The 24,299-nt window shown below is 45.3% G+C and overlaps 1 protein-coding gene across 7 annotated transcripts in view; it reads right to left on the bottom strand.

Moving 5' to 3' along the window:
* Positions 1 to 361: 361 nt before the first annotated feature.
* The window catches only part of LOC128458029 (trinucleotide repeat-containing gene 6C protein), a 36,375-nt gene continuing 12,437 nt past the window's right edge, over positions 362 to 24,299 (bottom strand). For 3 of the 7 annotated variants that reach the window (XM_053442624.1, XM_053442625.1, XM_053442627.1), the window contains 17 exons: positions 20,374 to 20,730; positions 11,458 to 13,971; positions 8,839 to 9,033; positions 8,136 to 8,308; positions 7,951 to 8,028; positions 7,586 to 7,804; positions 7,057 to 7,206; positions 6,680 to 6,799; positions 6,349 to 6,432; positions 5,964 to 6,204; positions 5,711 to 5,875; positions 5,214 to 5,390; positions 4,666 to 4,815; positions 3,200 to 3,418; positions 2,380 to 2,453; positions 1,909 to 2,048; positions 362 to 1,820 (listed from right to left, as the gene is read on the bottom strand). In XM_053442624.1, coding sequence (XP_053298599.1) covers positions 1,442 to 1,820; positions 1,909 to 2,048; positions 2,380 to 2,453; positions 3,200 to 3,418; positions 4,666 to 4,815; positions 5,214 to 5,390; positions 5,711 to 5,875; positions 5,964 to 6,204; positions 6,349 to 6,432; positions 6,680 to 6,799; positions 7,057 to 7,206; positions 7,586 to 7,804; positions 7,951 to 8,028; positions 8,136 to 8,308; positions 8,839 to 9,033; positions 11,458 to 13,971; positions 20,374 to 20,730 — 5,435 coding nt within the window. In that variant the 3' untranslated portion in view covers positions 362 to 1,441. Of the gene's footprint in view, positions 1,821 to 1,908; positions 2,049 to 2,379; positions 2,454 to 3,199; positions 3,419 to 4,665; positions 4,816 to 5,213; positions 5,391 to 5,710; positions 5,876 to 5,963; positions 6,205 to 6,348; positions 6,433 to 6,679; positions 6,800 to 7,056; positions 7,207 to 7,585; positions 7,805 to 7,950; positions 8,029 to 8,135; positions 8,309 to 8,838; positions 9,034 to 11,457; positions 13,972 to 15,718; positions 15,888 to 20,373; positions 20,731 to 24,299 lie in introns of those variants that run through there. The other 4 variants (XM_053442629.1, XM_053442628.1, XM_053442631.1 and 1 more) reach the window with 4 other exon arrangements.

Raw genomic sequence — 24,299 nt, 5'->3', positions numbered from 1 at the left:
ACACACACTCACACCTGTCCCTCCCTCTCCCCAACATAGTCACTGGCATAAGTGTGGAGAGTAAGCTGGCTGAAGAAGTGCTTTTGGGTACATGTCTTTGTGGTTGAAGATGGTTCAAGACCAGCTTGCTACTCTCCTGAGTTCACACACTCGTGGGAGGGGGGATGAAGGTGAGTAGTGGCAGTTTTGGGGTGGGGAGGGTCGGGAGTTGCGGGGGGCAGATACAGCTTTTGCAGTTCGATCATTCCTTATAGTCTCCCCTCTTTCCGAGAGAGGCCACGCTAGGGTGCTTGGACGGTAGAGTCTGTGGCTTATATTGCACATCACTTGAAATGGTTGTTTTTGCGGGGTCGGAGTGGATGGGGGGTGGGGGGGTTGGGGTGGGGTCGTTGATTACACACCGTTTTTGATTTTTTTTTTTTTCTCTCTCTCCACTACATCAGTGAGAGGGTCAGAGACAAACTGCGAGGTTTCCCCACAGATGAGTTGAGGTGCGCTGAAGTGTTTGTCTTTACAGTTCCATAGTAATAGCAGTGGTTCATTGTGTCGTCCTCCACGTCCATAACTGTCTGTACAAGCGTTGACCCCCCCCAAAAAAAAACATATGCCCCCCACCGAGTACGATTGACAGACACATCTGAATAATTTCATTAGCTTTGTTTGCAATGGTTCAAGAAGAAGAGAGAAAAAACAATACAAAAATAAATGGCTTGAACAAGGCGAACAGAGTTGCATCATTCCCTTTGAGCGAACTGAGGAACTCAATCTGCTTGCAAAAAAATGCACTGAAGTCGTGAGCTGTGGTTGCTTACGTTAAAGAGCAGCAGCAGCATGTACTTTCCACTCAGGTTTCACTGGCTCAGAAATAAGGGTGTGCAAGTGTCCGTATGCTTCTTCACCAAGTACAGAGTGAATGAGGATAGCAGGGCAGGAAAGAGGTTAAGGCTAATATTAGTGCTGAGAGGAACAAATGTGTCGAGTCTGGACCAGCTGAAAGTTCGACCACCACTCTGATTGAAGGGTTTTACTTTGGGAATGATGCCTTTTCCACGGATCTCTGAGGTGCAGTATGATTCGCCTCAAAAGGCAGAGAAGGATTACGCAGGTCTAAAGATGGCGGCGAGATCTCGAAAAAGTTCATGTCTGTAAAAAGTACTCTTTCCTCGTTGAATGAAAAGACTTCTTGTGTCTCCAAAAGTAAAAGCTGAACACTGTGACCAAAATCCCTCGCTGAGATTCACATAAGAACTGCAACTGAAATGTCATTCAAAACTTAAAGGAGAAGAGGAGGCTGACGAGGGTGAGCAGCGAGGATGTAGCCTCGTCCTCCTCTTGTCTCTCCTTTTCATTTTTTGCACCCACACTGATTATCTCCACATTGATTTGAAAGATTTTTGCTCCTTGCTGTTGGTGTTTGTTTTTTCGCCCGGGATCTTCCGTCCTACATGGACTCTCCACTCAGCAGGTCCCCAGGCAGCAGCGTATTGATTGGTGTGGGACTCCCCATGATCCGTCCATCCTCTCCACTTGGGGGTCCCCACAGGTTAGAATACTGTGGCACGCCACCCCAAAGCAACTCCCCGCCTGTCTTTGCTCCGCCTCCAAGGCCACCGCTGCCGTTGTTGTTGTTGTTCCAGTGGGGCGAGTGACCGATAGGATGAGGGGCTCCGGACCCGGTCCCACCCATCCTTGTCTGATTGGAGCCTGGAGTGGCCTGCCAGCTGGTTGTTACGCCGAGCGACTGGCCCTGTGCAAAGAAGCGGTTCACTTCCTCCTCCCCAGCAAACTCTGCCAGGATGGTGGTGTTCCCGAGCACGCACCTAGAGAGTGATAAGAGGGAAAACAACAAATAAATAAAAGTTGAAAATCCCACAACCCAAATTTGAGGCAATGCATTGGTGAACTTACATGTGCAGGGACTTCTGAGCCTTGGCAGCCTCATCCTTGGAGCTGTAGCGCACCACAGCGTTGCCCTGTGTTAGGTTGAGGTGGAATGTGATGAGGGGGCCGTGCTGCATGCACAGTGTACGCAGTGTCGAACCATCAATCTGAAAAACAAGGATCATACCCGTCAGTGACAGATGCAGTTGAAAATGCTTAAAGGCTAATTTATGTTCAACTTTAGATACAAATAAGGAAAAGGACAGAAGGATTCCTCTGTGTTTTCATTCGCATGAAACAGAAACATAGAAAACCAGAAATCCAGGGGTGCAGTGGAGGTAATAGTTCAAACGTAAGAACCATAGGAGACAAGGAAGGAGTTTCACCAAAGAATTCAAATGTATTTAATGGCTTTTCAGACCACTGCGGTTTGGTTACATTGTTCAAAAGGCAGCATAAATGAGCTTTAAGGAAGAGCATCGGATTGTACACTATTACCTGTGGAGTGAGGTTCCTCAAAACCAGCCAGCTACTGGTCCTGGTGGAGCTGTCTGTACTCCACGTGGTACCTGCTGTGGATCAAGACATAAGGTGGAAATTTGTTAACACAAAGTTTATCATCTCCACGAATCGCTGAAACAAAAAATCTGTCACTAAAACTGAAATTGAGGTGTTGATTTCCACTGAGAAAATAAAAAACCACAGAGTGTCAGTTGACACTTCTTCACCACAACATGAATCTTACTAGGGTGTCGGCAATACTGTCTAGGCTACACATTGAAAATCAGCGTGTGGTCGTACGCCACATCAAAGTGCTGCTCACTCTTCGAGTGTGTTCGCACTGTTAACTTCATAACCGTATATACAGACACGCCATGCCTCCATTATACGACCTTAACGCATTAGGTGAGTCCATAAGAAAGGTCTTACGTGTTGTGTCTGAGCTATGCAGTATGCTTCAACTCGTTTCAGTTTTAGAAATGTATTTTTACATGTTTTTATTTTATCATCACCATATGTTAAGTGTGTCTGTAAGTCTTAGCTGCCACATTGTGGAATGCCAAAAAGTCCCTCAGAGTTGCAAAAATGTTGAATCTAGTAAAATAATGAATAAAGTTTTATAGATTCCATGAGTGATCAAGTGATTATTAAATTTAAAATTAATAAATGCAAATGTAAGATTTTGGCAAAAATGACAAACGTATCTTTGATAATGGAGCCTTGTTAGATTGTTCTGCTAACTGAGAGATAATGAACCCGTTTCATTATATTATCAGTCTTTCAGTTGCTACAACTAAATATTTCACAACATTAATACCTGAGGTGTAAGAGCTGCTCCAGCCTTGGGCCAGACCCAGGGAGTTGCCCCCCCACGTTGAGGAAGGCTTGCTGTGGGTGAGGCCAGGTGGGGGACGTGAAGGGGCTATATTGCTGCTCCGGGGCCCCTGAGGGACCTTCCACAGCTCGTGGGACAAGGAGGCCTGGCTATGAGAGACAGGGCCAGAAGACCAGGTAGATTTCATCTCTGACAGTTTTCCTGGTTGGAAAAAAGGGAGGGAAACGTTGGCATTCAGAACTAAGTGACAAAAGCATGCATGCACAAAAAGGACACACGCACGCACGCACGCACACACACACACACACACACACACACACACACACACACACACACACACACACACACACACACACACACACACACACACACACACACACACACACACACACACACACACACACACACACACACACACACACACACACACACACACCAACCAAGGGAGAGCGTCCTGCAGAGCAAAATAAGTGCCTCAACAGCAGGGATACATCAAGACGGATTGACATATCCACTTCCCCCCACTATACAGAAATGAAGCTAAAATATGACAGCAATAATAACTAAGTCCTATGAACTGCAAAACAGGTTTCTACTATTCTTCAAAATATGTCACTAACAGAAATTTGATTCACTCAGACTGGTGTCATCAATTTCAGTCCACATCCAACAGTCACAGTAAATCAAGGAAAAACAACAAGCTACACCCTTTTCACACTTTCCATGCCACACACAGGGAGGAAGGAGAAACACCAACACCATGTGGGGAAATATCCACGAGGGGCAAAGTTCACTGGGAGAAATCTCGAATGAGGGTCAGAATTAATCAGGAGCATTGGATTGAATGACTTGAGGCTCTGGGTTTGACAGTAACAGGAGGGAGAGGATTTGCAGCAATCGAGCCACTACAATGTGGGGGGGGTTACAGCTTGACCGTGTACCTTCATCGTCCATCTCCGGGGACGACAGACTGAACGAGCTAGTGTAGGCACTGACTGGCCAATCAGTGGAGGGAGGCAGAGCCTCGATCTGAGATGAAGTGGGAGAGGAGCCTAAGCCGATACCAGCCACACAAAAAATAGACAGACACAAACAAATAAGGAAAAAATAGCAGAGAGAAAATGGAGTAAAGAATAAAAGACACTACAAATGATGATAGTCAGCTCATTAAAAAGAGAAGAATATAAACTGGAAAATGACAGTGACCACAGAGGAAGTTAAAAGCAGGAAAATAAAGAACAAAACAATAAGAAGCAGGCCCTCTCTGTAGGCAGCAGCTACATGGTATTGTCACTTACAATACACACGGACACACTTTTCTTTAAATTTATTTTTAGATTATATTTCCCTCCTGTTTGACATGGTGTGTTGCTGTGTTGTGACATAAGGTGTGACTTATCACACCCTCTGTCACTTTTGTCTCTAATATACTTTGGTTCTGCTCTCACCTCCACTCCTGTCCCGTAGCAAGTAGCGGTTGACATCTTGGATATTGGTGTTGATGGTGGGCCCACTGGGGACACTGCCAGGGGTCATGTTGGGGTCATTCTCAGGGTCGATATTCTGCAGACCCTTCCAGGGAACACCGGGGCAGAACTCTGAAGATGAGAATTAAAGTGTTTGCTGAAGTTTTACAGTCAGGACATAAATAATAACCTGACAAACCAGAGTGTAAAAGTAAAGAGCACCCATCAACGTGATGTATATTATTATCAGTTAGTGACCAGACATCCATCTTTCAGTTAACTGGATCATTCACATATATTTGTAAAACCATTAAATGTTCATAGACTGTGTCATTTTTAGAATCAAACTTACACGTTTCAGTATTTATGACAAAGTAAATCAATAAAACAGCGAATTGACCCAGATGTAACACTTCACATTGGGAGCAAGGAACACAGCAGTAACTATTGCTAACATAGCTTCCAACTCGGCAAACCACATTAAACAGCATCTGACATTGATCCACATCCGACTCCCTGAAGTTACTAACCTGGCGGCCAGTTGATATTGGTCCCATTGGCCATCTTGTCATTGTTACTTTTGCCCTGTCCCCAATTGTCTGCGGGGACCAGGGGGCTGGTAGGAGAGTCTGAGCTGGACATGAGGTTGTAGGGACTGTAAGAGTCCTCCAGCTGTGGGGGTTTACCCGGGGGACCCAAGTTGGCACCTGAGACAAGTGAACAAACAAAAACTTTAAGAAGCTGATATGAGTGAAATATTTATGGATTTTGTTACCCATCAAGAAAGAAAGATCTATAGAGCTGTATGTTAAGTTTGTGATGCTTCTCTGGTCTGGGTCTCCTGGGCTGAAGTGGGCAGACTTATTGGCTATGTGGCTAACTTGAACTGTAAAAGGAGCTTAAGATTTCAATTAGGAATAAAAATGAATTTACCAAACATAGCGTTTTAGTTTTGGTTTATTGTAAAAAGTCCTGTCTACATAAATGAAAACTCTTTAACTACACAGGACTCCCTCTGCCCTCTCACCATGCTTGCCCAGGCTGGGCTCTAGAAGAGAGGAGTTACCAGAAAGGCTTTCGATGGAGTTCGGGTGCGTCCACTGCGACAGGCGCGATTGGGGTTGGTGGGGTTCCTTCATAGCCAGACTTCCCACCTCCATACAGTTTACATTCATGTTTGGATTCAGTCCGGCTGAAGAGAAGACACAACAGTGAACTGTTACTACACATGTGCAGCATTGTCAATTTCACATCCAAAGAGCAAGGCTAATGCCACTCACAGAGAGAGTAGGGGCTGTAGGTGTTAGGAGATGAGTGCAGCTCTTTGGTCTGCAGGTCAGGGAGGCCTGGAGCGTGGGGGTGACCTGGAAATGAATCCAGGGGGGATTTGGTCCCACCAGGATGCAGGCCCGAGTGGGAGGGAGGCGGCTGCTGTTGCTGATGCTTCATCAGCAGGGCCTGGGCCAGCTGACGCTGGTGCTGTTGGATCTGCTGCTGCATGTTATTGATTGTACGTGCAACCTGCGGCACACATGAGATCACAAAGGAGAGAATTTTAGGAATTAGAATGAAATATTTTCACATTATTATTAAGTCAGGTTTATTTAAAGAAAGTAACATGTGACAGTGAGCTGGATAGGAGTGAAGGTTAGGAGGGACACCTACTTGCTGCTCTTGTTGTCGAATGGGACCAGAAACATTGCGCTGCGCCTGCAACATCTGCTGCTGAATTTGTAAACGCTGGTATGCCTGTGTATCAGGTATAAGCACGGTTTCAATGTCAAAACATGTCAGCATATCTGTGCACCCAGATTCTAACGCACACAAAAACAATAAATGGTTTAATCTAAATGTAGTTTGGAAAATTGCTCTTAATGCATTCAGGGCTAATCACTCAGGGTTTGTGTTCAACGTTATGCACCATGTGCCATATCTATGCTAGTTAAGATAACTGTTCTTTCTCAACTAAAAGCAAACAAGGTTGAATGAAACTCACCAGTTGCAGCTGGTAAAGTTGATTCAGAAGGGTCATATGTTGAGGGTTTATTGGTGAGGTTAAAAGTGCAGGATTGAGACCAATGTTTTTTGCTGCAAACTGTAAGAGCTGTGCTTGAACCTGTGGGCAAACATTAAGAACAGAATCTTAACTAAATTAAAACGTTACAGAAAATGCCTGTTTGCTCGTGTTTGGTGTTTAATCTGCCCCTTTACTGATGTGTATTAAAAAGGTCTAAATTGATATATAATAAATGGGAAACTCAAATCAGAGAGGTTTTTAAAGACCGTAATCTGATTATAAAATATTCATCCTTGTCACATGTTCACGAGTATCTATTTCTGTATTTGTGTGTTGGTGTGTGTGCGCGTGCTTACCTGAGGGGAGAGAAACTGAGGCACTTGAGCACGTACACTAGGCTGAGAGGAGCTGAGAGGCGGCACTGGCGGCTGAGGAGGCTGCTGCGTCTGCTGCATGGTCCGGGCTTGTGCTGCTCCACCGCCGCCAAACATTCCACTCTGCATCTGCTGGATGAGGGTAGAGAGACTCTTAACTTCTGCCTCAGTCACACGCATAAGCTAGGTTCATTGCGATTATTTGGGAAAATATGAAGAGATTTTGACTTCTCTTTAAATAAGGAAAAGATTTATATTCATATTCTTAAATCCTTTTCGTGTAAAATAACGACAGCTTGTCTCATATGTTTTTATGACTTAAGATCTTACGTTTGTACTTGGCGTCTCTCTTTATTGAATAATATTCTCAGGGATCCCATTCAAAAAGACTCATTTAATATATTCTACAGTGCTTGTGCTGCTATTCTGCATCAAAAATTAAAAACTATTTCAATGTGTAGTACATATTTTAAGCAATTATTTATTTTAAACCGATGAGTGCCCTGCTCACCTTATCCATGAAGGGCATGCGGGGGTCTGCGGAGGGGTCTTTGGAAAGAAGCGGGGGCCGAGGGCAGCTCATGGGCTTGTTGATGAGCCCGTTGTTGTAGTCGTGTCCGGCCATCCCCATCCCCCGCTTGTCCAGCTCCGTCTTCTTCTCCAGCAGGGCACTCATGGCCTGGTCTAGGTTCAAGTTGTTGCTCTTCAGAGCCTCCTCTGCTGGATCCCTCTGTAGAGAAAACACAGAAAGCTTCAGTGTTAGGAGAAGACGAAAGCAAACATGACAGATATTTTTAAGTGCCAGAGGGCTAGTTTGTTTGTCCAGTAGTTGGTACTAGAATAGATTAACAGCAGTTTATAGTCAATTCAACTCACAGGGAAGCCCATGTCTGTCAACTGTTTGATGAGACGATTCATGATCCAGGCCTCTTCTTGCTTTCCTGGGACCTTCACCTGGAGGAGATGATGGAAAATGATTATTACCACACTCATAGTACTTCACAATGAAATTCTTTCCCCCATACAAGACCATACAATATGCAATTTGCTATGCTTCACACCTTCTGTGGGACCTTTTTGGATGTATTGCCCCAAGAGTTGCAGGAGGAGTTGCTCTCCTGGGAGGGAGCAGTATTCCACATGTCTCCCTCCTCAGCATCCCACTGACCCCCTGACAGGCTCAGCTCCTCACCTCCACCTCCACCTCCCCATCCGTCTTGCATAGGTTTGGGGGCTAAAAAAACACACGGGAAAATTTGTAGATCAACCAATGTAAAGAACAAATATGTAGCTGTACTTTAACTTTACAAATGATAACTTATAATGTTAGCTTTTACTTGGAATAAACTTTTGAAGCTCAAGTTACTGTTATTGCAAAACAAAATACATCGTAAACTTATACAAGTATAAACTTATCCAACATAACAGTGATTCTCAAGTTCTCAAGCCATCTTGCCTTTTGGGTGAAGCCTTGAGTTTTAACATTTTAAAACATAATAAAAAAACAAACATGAGATTAACACCAGTCTCTGATGAAAAAGAAAGAAAGTCATAAATCCAAGGGGAAAATGTAATTTGACTGAAATATTTGACAGCCACTAGGGGTCAGTGTAGATTTCGCTGCAAAATCTTGCTTCCCCTGTGCCAAATTGATGTCCTTGACTTGACTCATCAGGAGAGAATACGTGTTTTAAGCAACAGAGGCTCCATTATTCATCAAGAGGTATACATAATCATAAAACCATAAAGGGTTCAGCTATCTACCAGGTTTGCAAGATGCAGATGTCATTGCTGGGTTGCCCCTGCCATAGCTGTCCTGGTTACCCTCACTCCAGCCTCCACAGCTACCAGTTTGTTTGTTCCAGGCAGACGTCCCATTGTCCATGCTGACCGGAGGAGGTGCAGGTTCCCCCCAAGTGCTCTCCGACTTTGTGTGGGAGCTTGGTATTTCTCCCCAGCCTGGAGGAGAAACAAGGACAATGACTTGTCAGTTAAAAATACTTAATCATACTTAAACCAATATTAAAAAACAATCAGAAAAAGGGAAGCTTTATGTATAATCAACTTTTTATATGAATTCTGGCGATTCTTGTGTGACTAATTTCTCATAAAAGGGCAGAAGGCAACATTGGGGGAAGATTGAATGATTGGGAAACTATAACAGTAGGGAAAACTATTTTGTTATTATTGTTAAATCTATCATTGACTGCAACTATCTAATAATTATATAAGTCTGTCTGTATGTGGAGTTTCACTTATGAGATTTGTATTCATCATATCTTGATATCCGTTCATATTAATACTACTTATATTTGAATAAACTTTGAATGAACAGGTGACAAGTGCTGTAGCAGTGGTGGCTGGGATTCTCTCAAAGCAAGTTCTTTCATGACAACAAAAATAGTTCTCCTGTTGTATTGAGCTTCTTCAATCTTTGAATAAACAGGTGACTGGTTATACGGACTGAGTCCTGCAGCAGGTCTTTAGTTGCCTCTGCTCAACTACTGCACGTCAGTCTCACAGTGTCAGAAAGAAAGCTGCAACCAGCATCACCACAGCCCAAACAAACAGCCCCTTCCAAATGGGCATGTTTACAACGGGCACTGCACTAGTTTACTAGAAATATCCGGAAAACGAAATAAACAGCAATTTCTTTTCAGAACTACAAATCAAGTGCCATTTCTCAATCTAATGTTGCAGTGCTTCCAAAGTGTTAAATTGACTACAGATAATTCAATATCAATACCAGCATTGGAATGCCTCCGATACTGCGGAAATTGCCTGGCGAGTACGTGAATCTTTGTATAGATCTGATACCAAGTCTTTAAAAGTATTACCTTTACCCAGAAGGTCAATTTCCGCTACAAAACAGTTAGAATGAATGCCATAGAACTTCCTTTTACTATGCCTGTATTCGTTTTTCAAAGGCTTAAACCTGAGCCAGGCCATACAACAAACAAACACATCTCAATGGCAAAGTATAAAAAAATGGAGTCAAGTTGTTTGTGCCGGCTCATGTTAGCATACATTTCTGCTTAATAATAGTATGAGTCGCTCTCTTCAATTCAAAATTCTGCAGCAATCAATCTAAAACAAACCGTCTTCATCACGGCCCTTCATTAATGAAAGTCCTTCTCTGTTGCTAAATGGCTGTCTACTCACTAAGGTTATCTCTCATGTGTGATAAGATGTTTCCTGTTTAGTTGATATAAACTGGGCCTCAAGTCTAATTGTGCCACTGGTAAATACCATCTCCACATCTATCCTCAGCTTGTGAGTGTGAAACAGCAGTCGTGCAGGGAGGCAGAGACCTGGGCTTGGCATAGAAGGATGGCTGACAGAGGGAGGAGATTCCCATTTAAAATCTGGCACAGCCTGGACCCTTTTGGTGTTGGTGGCAAAGTGGTGTCTCCGGGCCTGTTTCAGTGCCAGACTCAGTTTACACCTCAGTTTACACCTCTCTCTGGAGAGGTCAAGTCGAAAACACTGCTCAGAAATTATTTAATTAACTTCACCCCGTTTTGTAGGACTACCTGAAGTGCCACACTGACACACTTGCACAAACAAAATTTATAATTTTCTCGTTTGTTATCTTTAAATGCCATTTTTCTGCCCTCAATGATGAATATTTAAGGGTTGTGCTTATTTATTTTTCAACCGGCTATATATGCACAACATCCAGCAAATATGAACTTAGCATGCAGGGTCAAGTGAGGGACAGCAGGGGGCGTCTGAACCCTCTCAGTTCTCAGGGGCTTGCTCCAGCCCCTCCCCTCAACTACTGACAGATGGTGTCTCCCATATAATCACACACTTCCGATCCGTCTCAAACTGTTTGTGGTGAATCGCTATTTTCACAAGGTACTTTGTAAACAGCATTCTTTTTCTACCTATGGGTGCCCATGTGGGGTTTCCAGGGTGACCTGCACACAGACGTGCACGGTGTTGTGAAATGTGAGGAGCCTCGTGGAGGAGGCACGGCTGGCACTGCTTAACTAATTTGGATAGTCGCTTAGAAATAAATCCAAGGAGGGCAAACTAGGTCAAGAATTTACCTTTAAGTGGATCAACGGCTTGGAGCTTAACAGTGCAGTGTGCAAAAACCTAACCAGCTTTCATGTTTGACACCTTTATTTTAACAATTAAAAAGAAAAGAGAAACTGAGATATACATACTAATATATAGTCCTGATATAATTAAGCTTGAGTTACATTGATCTGAAATCTAATGGCCTTTAAACTGACCGGTATGAACAGTGAAAAATCTGTGTCTGTTATAGCCTTTGAATCTGACCCATTTAGCCATGTGGTACTGTTAAATCAAAATAAAATGAGTAAATTACACAATTACACATAACACAGTCACACAATTTTGTTGTTTTACCTTGAGTTATCAGGGGAGCCCTGTTATGAGATGGCCCAGGCTGGTGTGGCACAACAGGGTCCATTGGCCCACTGGTGGGCCCTGGGTTTAGAGAATTTTGACTGTGATTCTGTAAAGGTGCAGGTGGCCCGTGATATGGGTGATTCTGAGAGTGGTGATGGTTGTTGTTTGGAACTGGGGGATTATTGCCTCCAGTGGGAACTTTAGCCTGGGAATTTCCTGGATTATTCTTGTCCCACAAGTTGACAGCCTTGTTGTAGACACCAGGGTCACCCCAAGCTGAGGTCCCATCATCTATCTCCATTTTCCGTCGGATTGAAGGTGGGGAGGGCTCTTCCCAGCCTGTAGGATCAGCTGAGGATTCCTGCTTACTGCCACTCCGACCTGCAGCTTGCTTCACTGAGTTTGAGCCACCCCAAGAGCCTACGCCCCCTCCTCCACTATTACCACTGGGCCCATCCTGAGGCTTGCCAGCCCATCCTTGAGGAGGGCCACTGGGTCGCTGGGAAACTGGTTCTGCCCAGCCACCATTTCCTCCAGCTCCAGATATCCCTGATCCTGAAGCTGGCATTCCCCAGCCTCGTGGCTTTTCCTTCCAGCCTGCTGCCTCGCCTTCCCAGGCAGGGTTGGTGGGACTTTTTTTGCTCTCTTCTGGTTCTCCCCAATCACCAGTGTTATTGCTGCCTCCACTATTGCCCCAGCCGTGGGAGGCTTTTTGTTGCTCTCCCCAGCCTTGGGATGTTGCCTTGATGTGAGCATCGTCCCACCCACTTGGCTTCTCCTCTCTCCATGACTGACCACCATTCTTAGGTACACTGGTGGTGGGGCCTCCTGCTGGAGAGTTCCCCCAGCCACTGGGGGCAGCTGGGGGCTTAATGTTGTTAGGTGGCTCTCCCCAACCAGAGTTGGGCTTGTTGGTAGCTGCTATGCTTCCACCCCAACCTGAAGCTCCCTGAGAACCAGGCACATCATTTTTGCTCCCAGGGTCACTCCTCTGAGTGGGGCCCATGCTAGTGTTGGAGGGCCCCTGGGAATTGTTTGGAGTGGTTGGGCCAGAGCCCCGTGATTCAGTGGCTGCATCTTTCTTGCGTTTACTCTCAACCATATCCCACGAGGTGTGCTGGCGAACAGGGGTCTGTCCCCACCCAGTGTTACACAACACCCTGGGGTCCAGATCCTGTGCAGGGGGCAGAGGAGCTGGATTATCTCTGGATGAGTCTCTGCATGGGGGATGTCCTTCCATGCTGTCACTGCTCCCTTCACTGGCAACAGCTGTGCTCACAGCTCTGCCCCAAGGACTAGCCTTTGTCTCCTGCGGAGGAGAGCTTGGGGTATCCCAGCTTCCCTGGGCCTCTTCAGTGTGCTGTTTCCCCCAGTCTCCACGGGACTGGTCACCCCATCCTCCAGTATTCCCTGCTCCACCTCCTCCATGGCCCCAGCCAGAGTTCCAGCCAGGTGCCTCCTTAGATGAAGGTGCCTTAGAGTCGCCACTGTTACCCCATACTGAGCTACTATCTTCTCCATTGACCTGCGGGCCCCCTTTTGGAGGTTGGCCCATTGAACTCATCCCTACAGGTGCATTACCCCAGCCAGGCAGGCTGTGTATAGGGCTTGACGGTTCCTGCTTATTAGTGTGATTTGGTCCATCAGTTTTAAGGTTCTGAGGTTCTGAACTGAAAGACACATTCGTGGATGGGGAGGGGTGTGGCTCTGACATGTCAGAGGTCATTAAACCTCCCCAGGCGCTGCCAATCCCAGAGGAGTTGCTGTTAGTGTTGGCTCCAGTACAGGTGCTGGTCTGGGCTGGTGGAGGGCCAGGCTGATTACAGAGGTTTGGTGTAGGTTGAGGAGGTGAAATGGTGTTGGCTCCCCCTGAGCTGCCTCCCCCTGTACCAGGTCCATCATGCCCCAGCATTGGCCAGGCAGATGGGTTGGCATTAGGGTTTAGGTTCAAGTTATAGTTGGTGGTGGAAGATGATGAGCCCCAGCCCCTGCTGCCTGCTCCCCCCACTGGACTGTCACTCTTTACTTCATTCCCCGCTGAGGACTGAGGGGGGCAATGGGAGGGTCCAGGTCCAGAACCCCAGCTGCGATTGGCTGCAACCTGGTTAGAGAGCATGCTGGTTCCAGTATGACTGGCAGGACTGGTTCCACTGTTGGCCTTGCTGCTAAGGTTGGCAGGGAAGTGGCCTGTCTGGCTGTTGGCCCCTGTGGCCATAGTAACTGTACTACAACTACTACTAGTACTGCTGCTGCTGCCGCTGCTGCTGCTGCTGCTGCTGGTGCTGGTCAAGCGACCAGGGTCAGTATCCAAAGGGCATCCTCCAGGAGGGGCCTGGCTCTTGCTGAGGGTAATCGAAGACCAAGCCTCTGTGTCCTTCTGGTTAATACTCAGTTGGTCCCAACCACTGAGATTGGTGGAAGAGGCAGCACTTGTGGCACTCCTATTAGTTGGCAGGTGTCCCCAGAGGGGATTATCATACTGGGCTCCCTGGCTGCTCTGGGGGGGCAGTTCTGTATGGGAGGAAAGAAAGAATATATGAGCTATGTACTGTACGTCATCACAACCAAATATGCTTAGTAACGTTGGAATACCATGACAGCAAGTGCAGTGTCTATGCATACACTGAATTTAATAATGAAAATTGGAGTGAAAACAGAGAGGAAAATGACTCATGTGCTAACATAGCAACCTTTACAAAATAAATGTTATATCTATGTACTTTAGTGCATCCTGGCTCCTCCATTACAAAATGTCCATCAGCAAGATACTGAACCCCAAAACTGGTGATATACCATCATTGTATTAGTGTAAGTGTGATTAAGAAGCGTGCTATGATTGTGTGTGTGAATGACTGAACGTGCCTCATAATGTAAAGTGCTTTGAGCACTAGTCATTGAGCACTAGTCATTTAAAATAATAAAGTGCAAAAATAAATGCAGTATATTTACCATTAACACTTTCCACTAAAATAATATTTGCAGTCTACAACAGTGTATTTGAAGCATATCACCGAAATAAAGCAGTCATGGAGTTATAGAGGATTTGTCACATTCTCATTAGATTTGTTCTATTATCCAACTGTGAAGCCTTAAAACATCCATGAAGCTATTTTATAGTCACAGTAGATAATATTCAAACTGAGAATTGGCTTCTAGCCAAACTGCTTGTGCTCGTTTCTGTCTAGAGAAATATAACAAATTAAATTGAACACCTAAAGTGAAAATAGAACATTTACATGTTACAGTACTACTAAATAAATGTATGTTTAGAAAATAGCATAAAAATTAACCAGATGGAAAATTGTATCAGACGCAAAATCATGAAATCATGCATTTCCCACAAATGAAACGATAGACTGTTAAACATTGCATTTTCCAGATAGTTCACCCCAAACAGACGCCAGATTTGAGGATGCAATCAATGACAAAGGTCATGCAGAAGTCATCCTTAACTTTTGACCTGCTAACTGTAACAGTTATGACCTCTGCTTGACATGAAGCACAAATACTCTACACTCGCCCGAGGCAACGAGTCTCCTCACAAACACGTCAGCCTCCATCTGCTGATACAACTACTCTGACAGCGCTTTGAGTTTCTTTCACGCTGCCTGAAGTTCCAGTGTCGTAAGGATTGTTTTGGTACAGTGCAAGACCAGCTGCAGATCATGATCGCGGCACTGATCAACTGGCACCACCAGATCGCCCATTTCCACCCTCTATTGTGCTGCAGCTGCTGTTGTTTACAAATACCTTCACATGCATACCGCATTTGTTTTCATAGACTGACTGTATCATGACGATAAGAGGGAAGTGACAGTATTTGTATACCATCCCATTTTAATTCAGTGCTTGCAACTACAGCAGAGAGAGAGAGATAGAGAGAGAGAGAGGAGGCAGTGAGAGCAGGGGGGAAAAGAGGGCACTGTGTTTCTGACACACACAGCACTGTCGTTCTGTAGCGTCACTCCACTGAGAAGTGCAGGACCGCCATTTTCTCAGTCCTGAAATAGTGCCAAAAAGGCTCCGAGCTACCGTCTGTATATCCACCATCGCTGCTTCAACAGCATGCATGTCTCGTTCAAATTAATAAACAAGACACAAGACGTCAACACTGTATGCGTGCACTACCCTTTTGCTGCAGTGTTTAACGCGCTCATTTGCAAAGGGAGTAAATACGAGCCATCAAAACAGTGCAATAGAGCCAGACAAAAAAGAGAGAAACGGGGAGACAGAAAAAGAAAAGAGGGGGGTGAAATACCTGTGGAGAGGTGCCTCCCAACCATCCTGTTAAGAGCTAGGTTTTGTGCAACGCAGCGGCCATCCTTGTCTCAATATGTCTGCTCGGCTCGCCAAGCTTCTGAGGCTCATTTCTGAAGTGCTGCCAAGAAGTTGCACAGCTCTTGCACGGCATGAGACAACACCCCCACCCCCCCCCCCCCCTCCTTCCTCACCCCTTATGCTCTGTCCCTCCCACCAACACTGCTTTGGCTGGGTTTCTCCTCTTCTATCTATTGCCTCCCTCTGCCTTTATTTATATCGTGCCCTATTCCTATCCTGACGGAGGATATTCTCTCATTCTCTCTCTCTCTCTCTCTCTCTGGTAAAGCACCGAAAGAAGGCATGTTGGGGGAGGGGACGGGAGTGTTGGAGAGATGGGGTGGGGAGGGCTTGGTTAACAGCTAAACGATAATGCCTGGAGACTTTCATTATGCACTCATGAGGCATACGGTAAAACAAAAACAAATGGGGTTCTTCCAAAATCACCCCGTCCTTGCATCTTTCAACCTTTCAAAACTGTCATTAAATATTTAGCCAAGACCACTCCATCCGCAATTAGCACTGCCTCCCACAATGGAAAACATCATGAACAGCAGCGGCGGGCGAGAGAGAGCAAGAAAAAACCCACAAAACCCAGTCAGAACCCCTCTGCTGCTCGGATGGCAACTTTCTCACACATGTAAGCCCATACCATCAGATCGCACGTGATGCATAATGTCAGTTTTTTTAAGTCACTACCGGCCAGAAATGATGATGAGCAGCAGGACCATCTACTCATATGGGTGCTTTTGGGGCACAGGGCAAATGAACAGGTTCATATGGATCTGTCACGGTGAGCTATGATGGCCAGGTGATCTTGTCAAAAACATGGAGGGTTTTGGGAAGTCAACAAGAGCTTGGGGAGCATGGTAATAGAAAAAAGAAAAAAGAGCATCATTGGCCTGGATCAGGGCTGGTATTGTTTACAAATGATCCCAACACCCACCCAACAACACAATAAGTCAATGTTTGATAGAGAACAGAGTCCCTTTATGGACGAGGCTCAGCCCCCTGTGCCTCTCCACTGTGAGGACCTGACATGCGGTGAGGTCACACCATACTACTAGATGGCCACTTGCTCATTCATGTGTAAAAATACGCACAGTGACAACACTGCATCTCCTCTGTGGAAGCCAACACGCTGCTGGCAAACTGAAAAAGAAAAAAAACAATACTTCCTGACTACTCCAAAAGTAGAAAGGCCCCTACTGCTGCCTTCCAGCATTTTACATAGAAAATGGACATGTACGCACAACATGTTTTGATGGTGTGTGTGGTGCACAAAGGGAGACAGAAAAATGACAGACAGAGATGGATGTTAAGAGATGGAAGGAAGAAGTAATCTGGGAGAGTTGTGTGTGTGCCTCAGGTGGACTGATCCTGGCTTAATGAAGTCCCTGAGGGGCAGAGAGACTTGATGGTACAGTGCTGACAGTGCACGCTGCCAGCCAGACGAACAAGCTCTATGACGGGCACACCCAAACACACACAAGCCCCATTCCCCAGGAATATGCTACCTCTGCATTTAAAGGCTATATATGACATTCACTGCCACTAGATGTCGCACTAGTACCTGCATCTCAGACCAAAACAAAATCGGCCACAAGTGCTCCTATCAGTGTGAGATACTTTGTGTTGGTAAATGTGTGTTTTTGGCTTTCTCTCTGGGGGCCTGCATGGCGCCTATCTGCTACTTAGCATGGCCAGCATTGTTAGTGTGCTCTGCTGTCGGGCAATACGCTAGACTGGCACAGAAAGTTGAGTTATATCAATGCAGAAAGAAACTGGGAATGACAGGGATAGTGCAGAAATATATGCATCAAATACTGTGGATGCATGTGTGGATGCTTTCTGTGCAGCTGCCTTGCTGTCCATGCATTCATGTTTTCATCTTAATATTCTCTCAGGGGGAAAAGACTAACAGAGGGACAAAACATGGCTTTTGAAAAAAAAACTTCTCAGACATCTGGCCGTCATGTTTGCCTGCGAGTATCCTCTTTCTCTTCCTCCTCTAAAGGATAAACCAGGTCAAGGGCTTTCTCCAACATGCCAGTCTTAAAATAGCTAGCTCTCTCACGCCTCCTCCACATGAAAGGGCCTTGGGATATGGATTGTTAGCCAAGCAAAAGGTAGCATTGGGAGACGGCTTTCATAACGGTAAGATTGACAGACATACATATAGTTTGTGCAGCCGGAACTAAACCTGGGCGCCCTACGGCCAGCGAGGGTTATGTGTGAACCGAGGTGTTGGTTTAGCGGAGGTGGAGGAGATGAACACATGAGCATCAGAACAACAAGCTCTGCAGAGAAAGTCAGAGGAGCAGAGGCACAGAGCGGGTGGAGCGAGATAGAAGGAGAGTTCGAGCGCTGAACATTTGTGGTTAACAGAGAGCTGATGTTTAATCACATCACAAGACGTCCCAGTCCTCTTTGAGGGGATTCCCAAGGCTCTTTTACAGCATCAGCAGCAGGCTTAAAGAGCAAATCAAGTTTAACCTGCACACACACTCTATTCTCCATGAGACGACCTATTAGAACGTTAGGTACAGTGTTCTCTCACTTGACGAGGCCCGTTTGCATTATGATGTTTTTTTGTTAGTGTCCGCCTCTGCTGTGAGCACACTGGCACATAAAACCTCGATCATTACTTTACGGACAAGGGAGTAATTATAAATCCTGAGTGATTTCACTAGCACATTATAGGACTACATAAAATCAGAGGACAAGACCGTAAGGAAAGAGCCATAAATGTGGGATTACCAGTGGTGTTCTCATATCGTGTGATAAGTCACACACTGCTGCATACTTTACAAAACAGAAACTAGGCTAAGAGGTTTGTGAACTGAGACAGTAGATGGTGAAGGAGACGCGTGGAGAATTGTGAGTGGGAGGTTCCTGACTTGTGTTGAATGTTTAGCAAACAAGATCTGTATTGGTGTATATGAAGCCCTCCCACTGGACTCCTATTTGACGTTCAGTCTTGAGGGTCCTCCTGTCTGTCTGTCATAAGGCAATCAGTCAGCTCAGAGACACACAGGAAGCAAACCAAAGCAGAGCAGGCCTGCCAAAGAAGGGCGGAGAGAAGCAGCAGCTTTTACCGTAAGCCATGAGTCACTGCAGCCCACAGTACTGGACCTCTGCCATGCAAGCTCTCTCTTCATTTCTTTCTTTCCCTCTCACTCTTTCTATCAATGCCAGGTCAGGCCCACTGAGGAGCCCAGCCAACGGACTAGCTCCATATTGCTCCTCCTCCAAAAAAACAGTTAACACTGTATAGCTGGTCTGCAAAGCCTGACGAAGAGTAGGAGGATGACGAGGACAAGGAGGAGGAGGAGGAGGAGGAGAAGACGAAGACGGGATAAACATCTCGTCACCAGGGAGACAGAGCTGTATTCAGACATCATCAGAGGGGTTGGGTGATGCTCAAACGTACACTTCTAAAACCATTTTCTTTCCCAGACAATTAAAAGATGCCAAGTGTCCTAGAAATGTCTCATCAGCATTATCAAAGAGCGAATAATAATTTATTACGAAAGAAACAACCTTTACCACTTTGAAATACACAAGAACCCAGTTTACTGTGAAATGCAGAGATCCAGGAAAGAAAACACATATACAGAGATAGCCAGCTGTGTTTACTCTCCATCGTCTACCCCTGTACGCCTCTGTCCCAATTTCGAATTCCCAGCCAGGAAGAGGCAAAGTGAAAACAAACAACAGTCAGCAGCTCCTGTGATGCAAGTGTCTTTGTATTGCTCTTCAGGTACACCACGCTGTCAGCACCACCCTGCCAAACAACGACAAAAGTCTGCATAGAAACTGTCATTCAGGGAAACAAAAAACAATAAAAAAGAAACACTATTTCAGATTGTGATCGATCGTCAAGACGTCCACAATCTATTTGTCAAGTGAATCGTACAGATTGTGACATTTTGTCCTCCCGCTAGATCCAGTGTACGTTCACAAACCAAAAGAATGATTGCCTTCAAGATTGCTGTGCCGATGGCCAGATTATATCACGTCTCTCTTTTCCAGGGCCTCTTGCATGTATGATGTCAAACTAATTCAACATCAGTAGTTTGGCAGTGGCTCAGCTATGTAGTCAGAATTTCTCAAGGCAAGAGCTACCTAAAGCCAGGTAGACACTATAGTGGATATGCCTGATTAATCAGTGAACTGGTCAGCCACACTTCATTACAGGACCGAACTAAATAACTCCCAAATCAAGTGAGATCTTTGTTTTTTGTAGTCTGAACAGTTCCACAATCTGATCTTTCACATGCCTGATCTTTAAGATCGGTTCAATGTTAAGTAAACTGGTATTAACAAAGCTTTGTTTGAGACAGCTGTGATATAAAACGGAAATTCACTGAAGAACCCACCATACCGTTTGCGTCTTGCAACCATCTGCGGCTCCGTATGATTTTCTCTTTACTTTCCATTCAGAATAAAACTTCAGGAAAACTCAGCTTTTCTCTCTTTGTCAACACAACCAGGAGTTCTGTGCTTATGTTCAGTGTGAGCAGCAACGTTGGGGTCAGTCAACTGAAATTGGAATAAGACAGGGTGAGTTGCCAACTGAGTGTCTAGGCTGACCTGTAGGCAGGCTGGCTGTGGAGGAAGAGGAGCAGGAGGGAGAGGAGTTTGCGGGTACAGCTGCTGCTGCAGGTTCAGTAGTGCTGGGACGTGTTGTGGCGGTGAGAAGCAGGCTTCCAGAGGGCAGAGGCTGACCCCTCTTCAACAGCTGCTTGTGCTCCTGCTGGCGGAAGCGAGGGGGCACCTCTCTGGGTGGGTAGCGCTGCTGGAGCAGAGTCTGGGGCTGTTGTGCTGTCTGTGGCTGACCTCCGGAGGGAGCGCGCTTGCCATTGCCACTGCTTGGGGCTACAGACGGGGCGGCACTGGGGTTGATGGGGGGAAGAGGAGGGGCGGGATCGAGCTTGGCAGAGTCTGGCACTGTGGAAGTTGGAGAATGGTGAAGGGGGGTGGGTGGGGGGTAATGGGGGAGCAGAGATGCAGGGATGGGGAGGTGGTGGGGTGGAGGTACAGGAGAATTAGGCAAAAGCAGAGTTGTTGAGCGCACAACAATGGAAAAGCATTTGATTGACTAGTTAATCATTATAAGTCAATAAGTCCATGACATTGTTGTTTAGGTTGCATTTCATTATAATGATGATAATAACAACAATTGCAAACACATATGGATACAAAATGTAAACATGTTCAAATGTAATTCAATCAATAAGGAGCTGATTTTAGGAAACATGTAAAAATGACATTGAAAATAAAATAAAAAAAGAAAGAAAGAAAATTTCAAAAAATGATAAAAACTAAAAAAAAAGTTAATTATAAAATATTTAAGAGCGCAGCAGTTAGAATGTATTAATTGCTGTCCTTGCACAAACACACACAATTACCAGTAGAGCTGATCTCTAGTCTGTAAAGCTGCTGTGGCTGAGCATTTCCACCACTGCCTCATTTGAAAACCATGGTCATTTTTGGATGAAGACAAAAAGTCAAACAAGGAGAGGAGTCTATAAAATGCACCAGATTCACCGTCTCTCCTGCCTGGCTGAGCCTTGGATTCAAGGCAGTGGTCAGACTAAACACAAGGCTGCTCTTTAGAGGACCAGAGGGCCGTAGTAATCTCAGGGTTGCTCTGTAGTAAACCTTCAGCTTCCAGTGATAGCCGAACAACACGGCTCTCAATGTCTGCCACGGTGCATGGTCACAGATTAAGTGTTGAAGAGATCATGGACATACACTGCTGTGGGCTGCTGTTTCCATCAGGACAGTAATGCAATGAGTGCTCTGCTCCATTAACATAAGGATTTCATGGTTTGTGGCTGAAATAATCACCTCTCAGTTCTCCACCAAAGCTGTATTAGCTGCTTGTAAGGCTTCAGAAGCCAAGTGTTCATGTCTACTAGCTGTATTTACCCTCAGCAACATAGCCCCTCTTGCTTTCTCACTTAACACACCTTGGCTCTGACCATTCATTTCCCCTTGGAGGATTTTTTGCTTGGATTCTCTGTGTTATCTGTTTTGTAACATTTCAGCCATGCAGCCATGCAGCCAAGCTTAAGCGATGTGCTATGTTCACCAGCTAGTCGTTAGCTGTGTCTGTCTAATGAGAGGGAGGGAGTGTACAGTGGGGTTTAAGAACAGCTGCTGCTAAAACCAAGCCATGAAAGTGAAAACAGTTAAGTTGTAGGTCTGACTGAACAATGACCTGAAATGTATTTGAAGCTTTGCAAAGCCGAAGGGACAATTCTCACGTTACATCCCGTCATTTTATACTATCTGCTGTCATGATTGTTTCAATTAACCTGTATTGATTCAATCCTGCCGAGCTGGAGTTATTAGCATCCTCAGCAGGCAGGCAGACCCGACACAACACACGTGTGTCACCTACATGTCTGCAGGTTTACACGAGAGCGAGCATCCTCAAGCTCGTAGTTGCAGATTACCCCCTTAATAATATTAAGTTTCCATTTGGGCATTCAGGTTGAATACAAAATATGGATATGTAAGTGCTTTTGATTTTCAATTTGATACCAAATCCTCTGTGTTGTCTCTGTGACGTCCCCGTCTTAAAAACAACTCAAAATGCAAACATATTTAATTTGCTACAATAGAGAACTAACAAAAACAGAAAATATATAGAGCACTAAGAATATATACATCCTAAATAAAGAGAGGCTAAAAACATTGATTTACAGTTAATCATTATAGCCCTATTTGAAAAACTGTAAACGTGTAAACCATGACAAGAAAAGAGGAGGAAGCCAAAGCTGTGAAACAAGAAGTCCTCAGGAGGCTAATATACTGTGGCTGAATGTGGAAGTGTGAGGTTAGAGGTCCCCACTAAGTCAAACAAGATGATCAGCTCAGGGTCAAAGAGCAAATGCAGGGTGCGTAATGGGACACAAAGCACACTGGATAATCGCCTCTGTACATTTCATTACATAACAGAATAAGCCGGTAAACTAGATTGTAAGCAGGATGCAAAAAATGTGTTTAAAACCTAAACATGCTGTACAAGAACAAACATCAGCTTATCGGATATAATGTGCACTAAGCATAGATGGTGTTTTGAGTTCTCGCTGGTAAAACAAAAAAAATAAGCAAGGCAGGAAGAGAAAAAATAAACTGTAAAGGCAGCGAGCACAAGAAGAAGAAAATCTTTGTGTGGCCTAAATGAGTTATAAAGAGCAGTGCTTCGCCATTGGCTGCCATCCCGAGTGTGTGCAGTGAAGCAGTGAATAACTTGCGGCCAGCCCGACACACTGAAAAACAAAGAGTTATGTAATGCGGAGGCCCACACTGAGGGGAGAGGACAGGATGGTGTCGTGGAACATACACTCGCACACAGCCTTGTAAATACTGACAGACGTGTTCACTCCCATAACGAACTGCTTCTCTGCCTAGTTTTACTGTGTATGTTTATGTCTGTCACAAGTGTGTATGTGTGCGTGGGGTGTAGCGGTCTGAGTAATTTATGCCCCCACTGCTGCAGCCTGTGTGAACTACGACCACTGACTGCACAGTTTCACCCGTATCTGTCTGAGGGGTCTCACTGCAGGAATCGGGGGGGAACTCTGGAGCTGGAGCTCGCGTCTGCTCAGATTTGTCTACATCTGCTCCACTTCCTCCCTCTTCTCGTGCTTCACCCATCCCCACCTATGTTCGCTACGCTTTCACTTTCCCCCCCCATTCAGTGTGATCTACTATTCTTCTCTCGTCATCAGTGTGTTAGGGCTGGAAGATGCTCCCAATCATCAATTCCCCGCTGATTTTAAGAGGTAATTCCTTAGTTAAAAAAAACAGACATTTGTGGTTGTGCCTCAATGTATAAAAATAGTTATGGAGGCGATCGTTATACAGTTGGGACTCTCTGATGTGTGACGTCGGTTCTTCTCGGGGCTGGGGGAAGGGGGAAGCTGGCTGGCTCCTCCGTCAGCCAATCAGAGGGAAGAGACGAGGAGGGAGCGGGAGGGAGAGCGAAAGAGAGAGCTGAATGTACCAGAGGATAGGAAGGAGGTAGAGCAGGGAGGGTGAGGGATGAAGAGAATGGTGTGTGTGAGAGTGTGTGTGTGTGTGTGTGTGTATGTGACTGGGTTTGTGTGTAGGACAGTCTCCACCCCCTTGTGCGATCCACTGTAAGATCGAGTCTGTTTGAAACCAGCTTTGGTCTAAATCCGCTTACAATTAGACCACTATTTTGCCCACAGTATTCCACGCATTTTTTTATTCTTCCTCTTACAAGAGCGACCTAAACCCTGTAAATTCTCAAACACCAATAACAACTAAATGACAGATGCAGTAAAACTGTCTAATATTTATGCGATTCTGGGTCAGAAAGGGGATTAGGAGTAAAAAAACAACAACTAGAAATTACCTCTGGCACTGGCGAGGTTTATTAAGCCTCATTAAGTCGTACATGGCAGTGCTTTGCAGAAAAAAGTGTAAAAGAGTAAAAAGAGATCAGAGTCACTCTCTCTGACAGCCTATTTGCAAAAACA

This window comes from Pleuronectes platessa, chromosome 16 (genome assembly GCF_947347685.1).
Source record: "Pleuronectes platessa chromosome 16, fPlePla1.1, whole genome shotgun sequence".
Classification (NCBI taxonomy): Eukaryota; Metazoa; Chordata; class Actinopteri; order Pleuronectiformes; family Pleuronectidae; genus Pleuronectes; species Pleuronectes platessa.
Note: the sequence above shows the minus strand (reverse complement) of the source record. Positions and strands in the feature narration are given on the sequence as shown.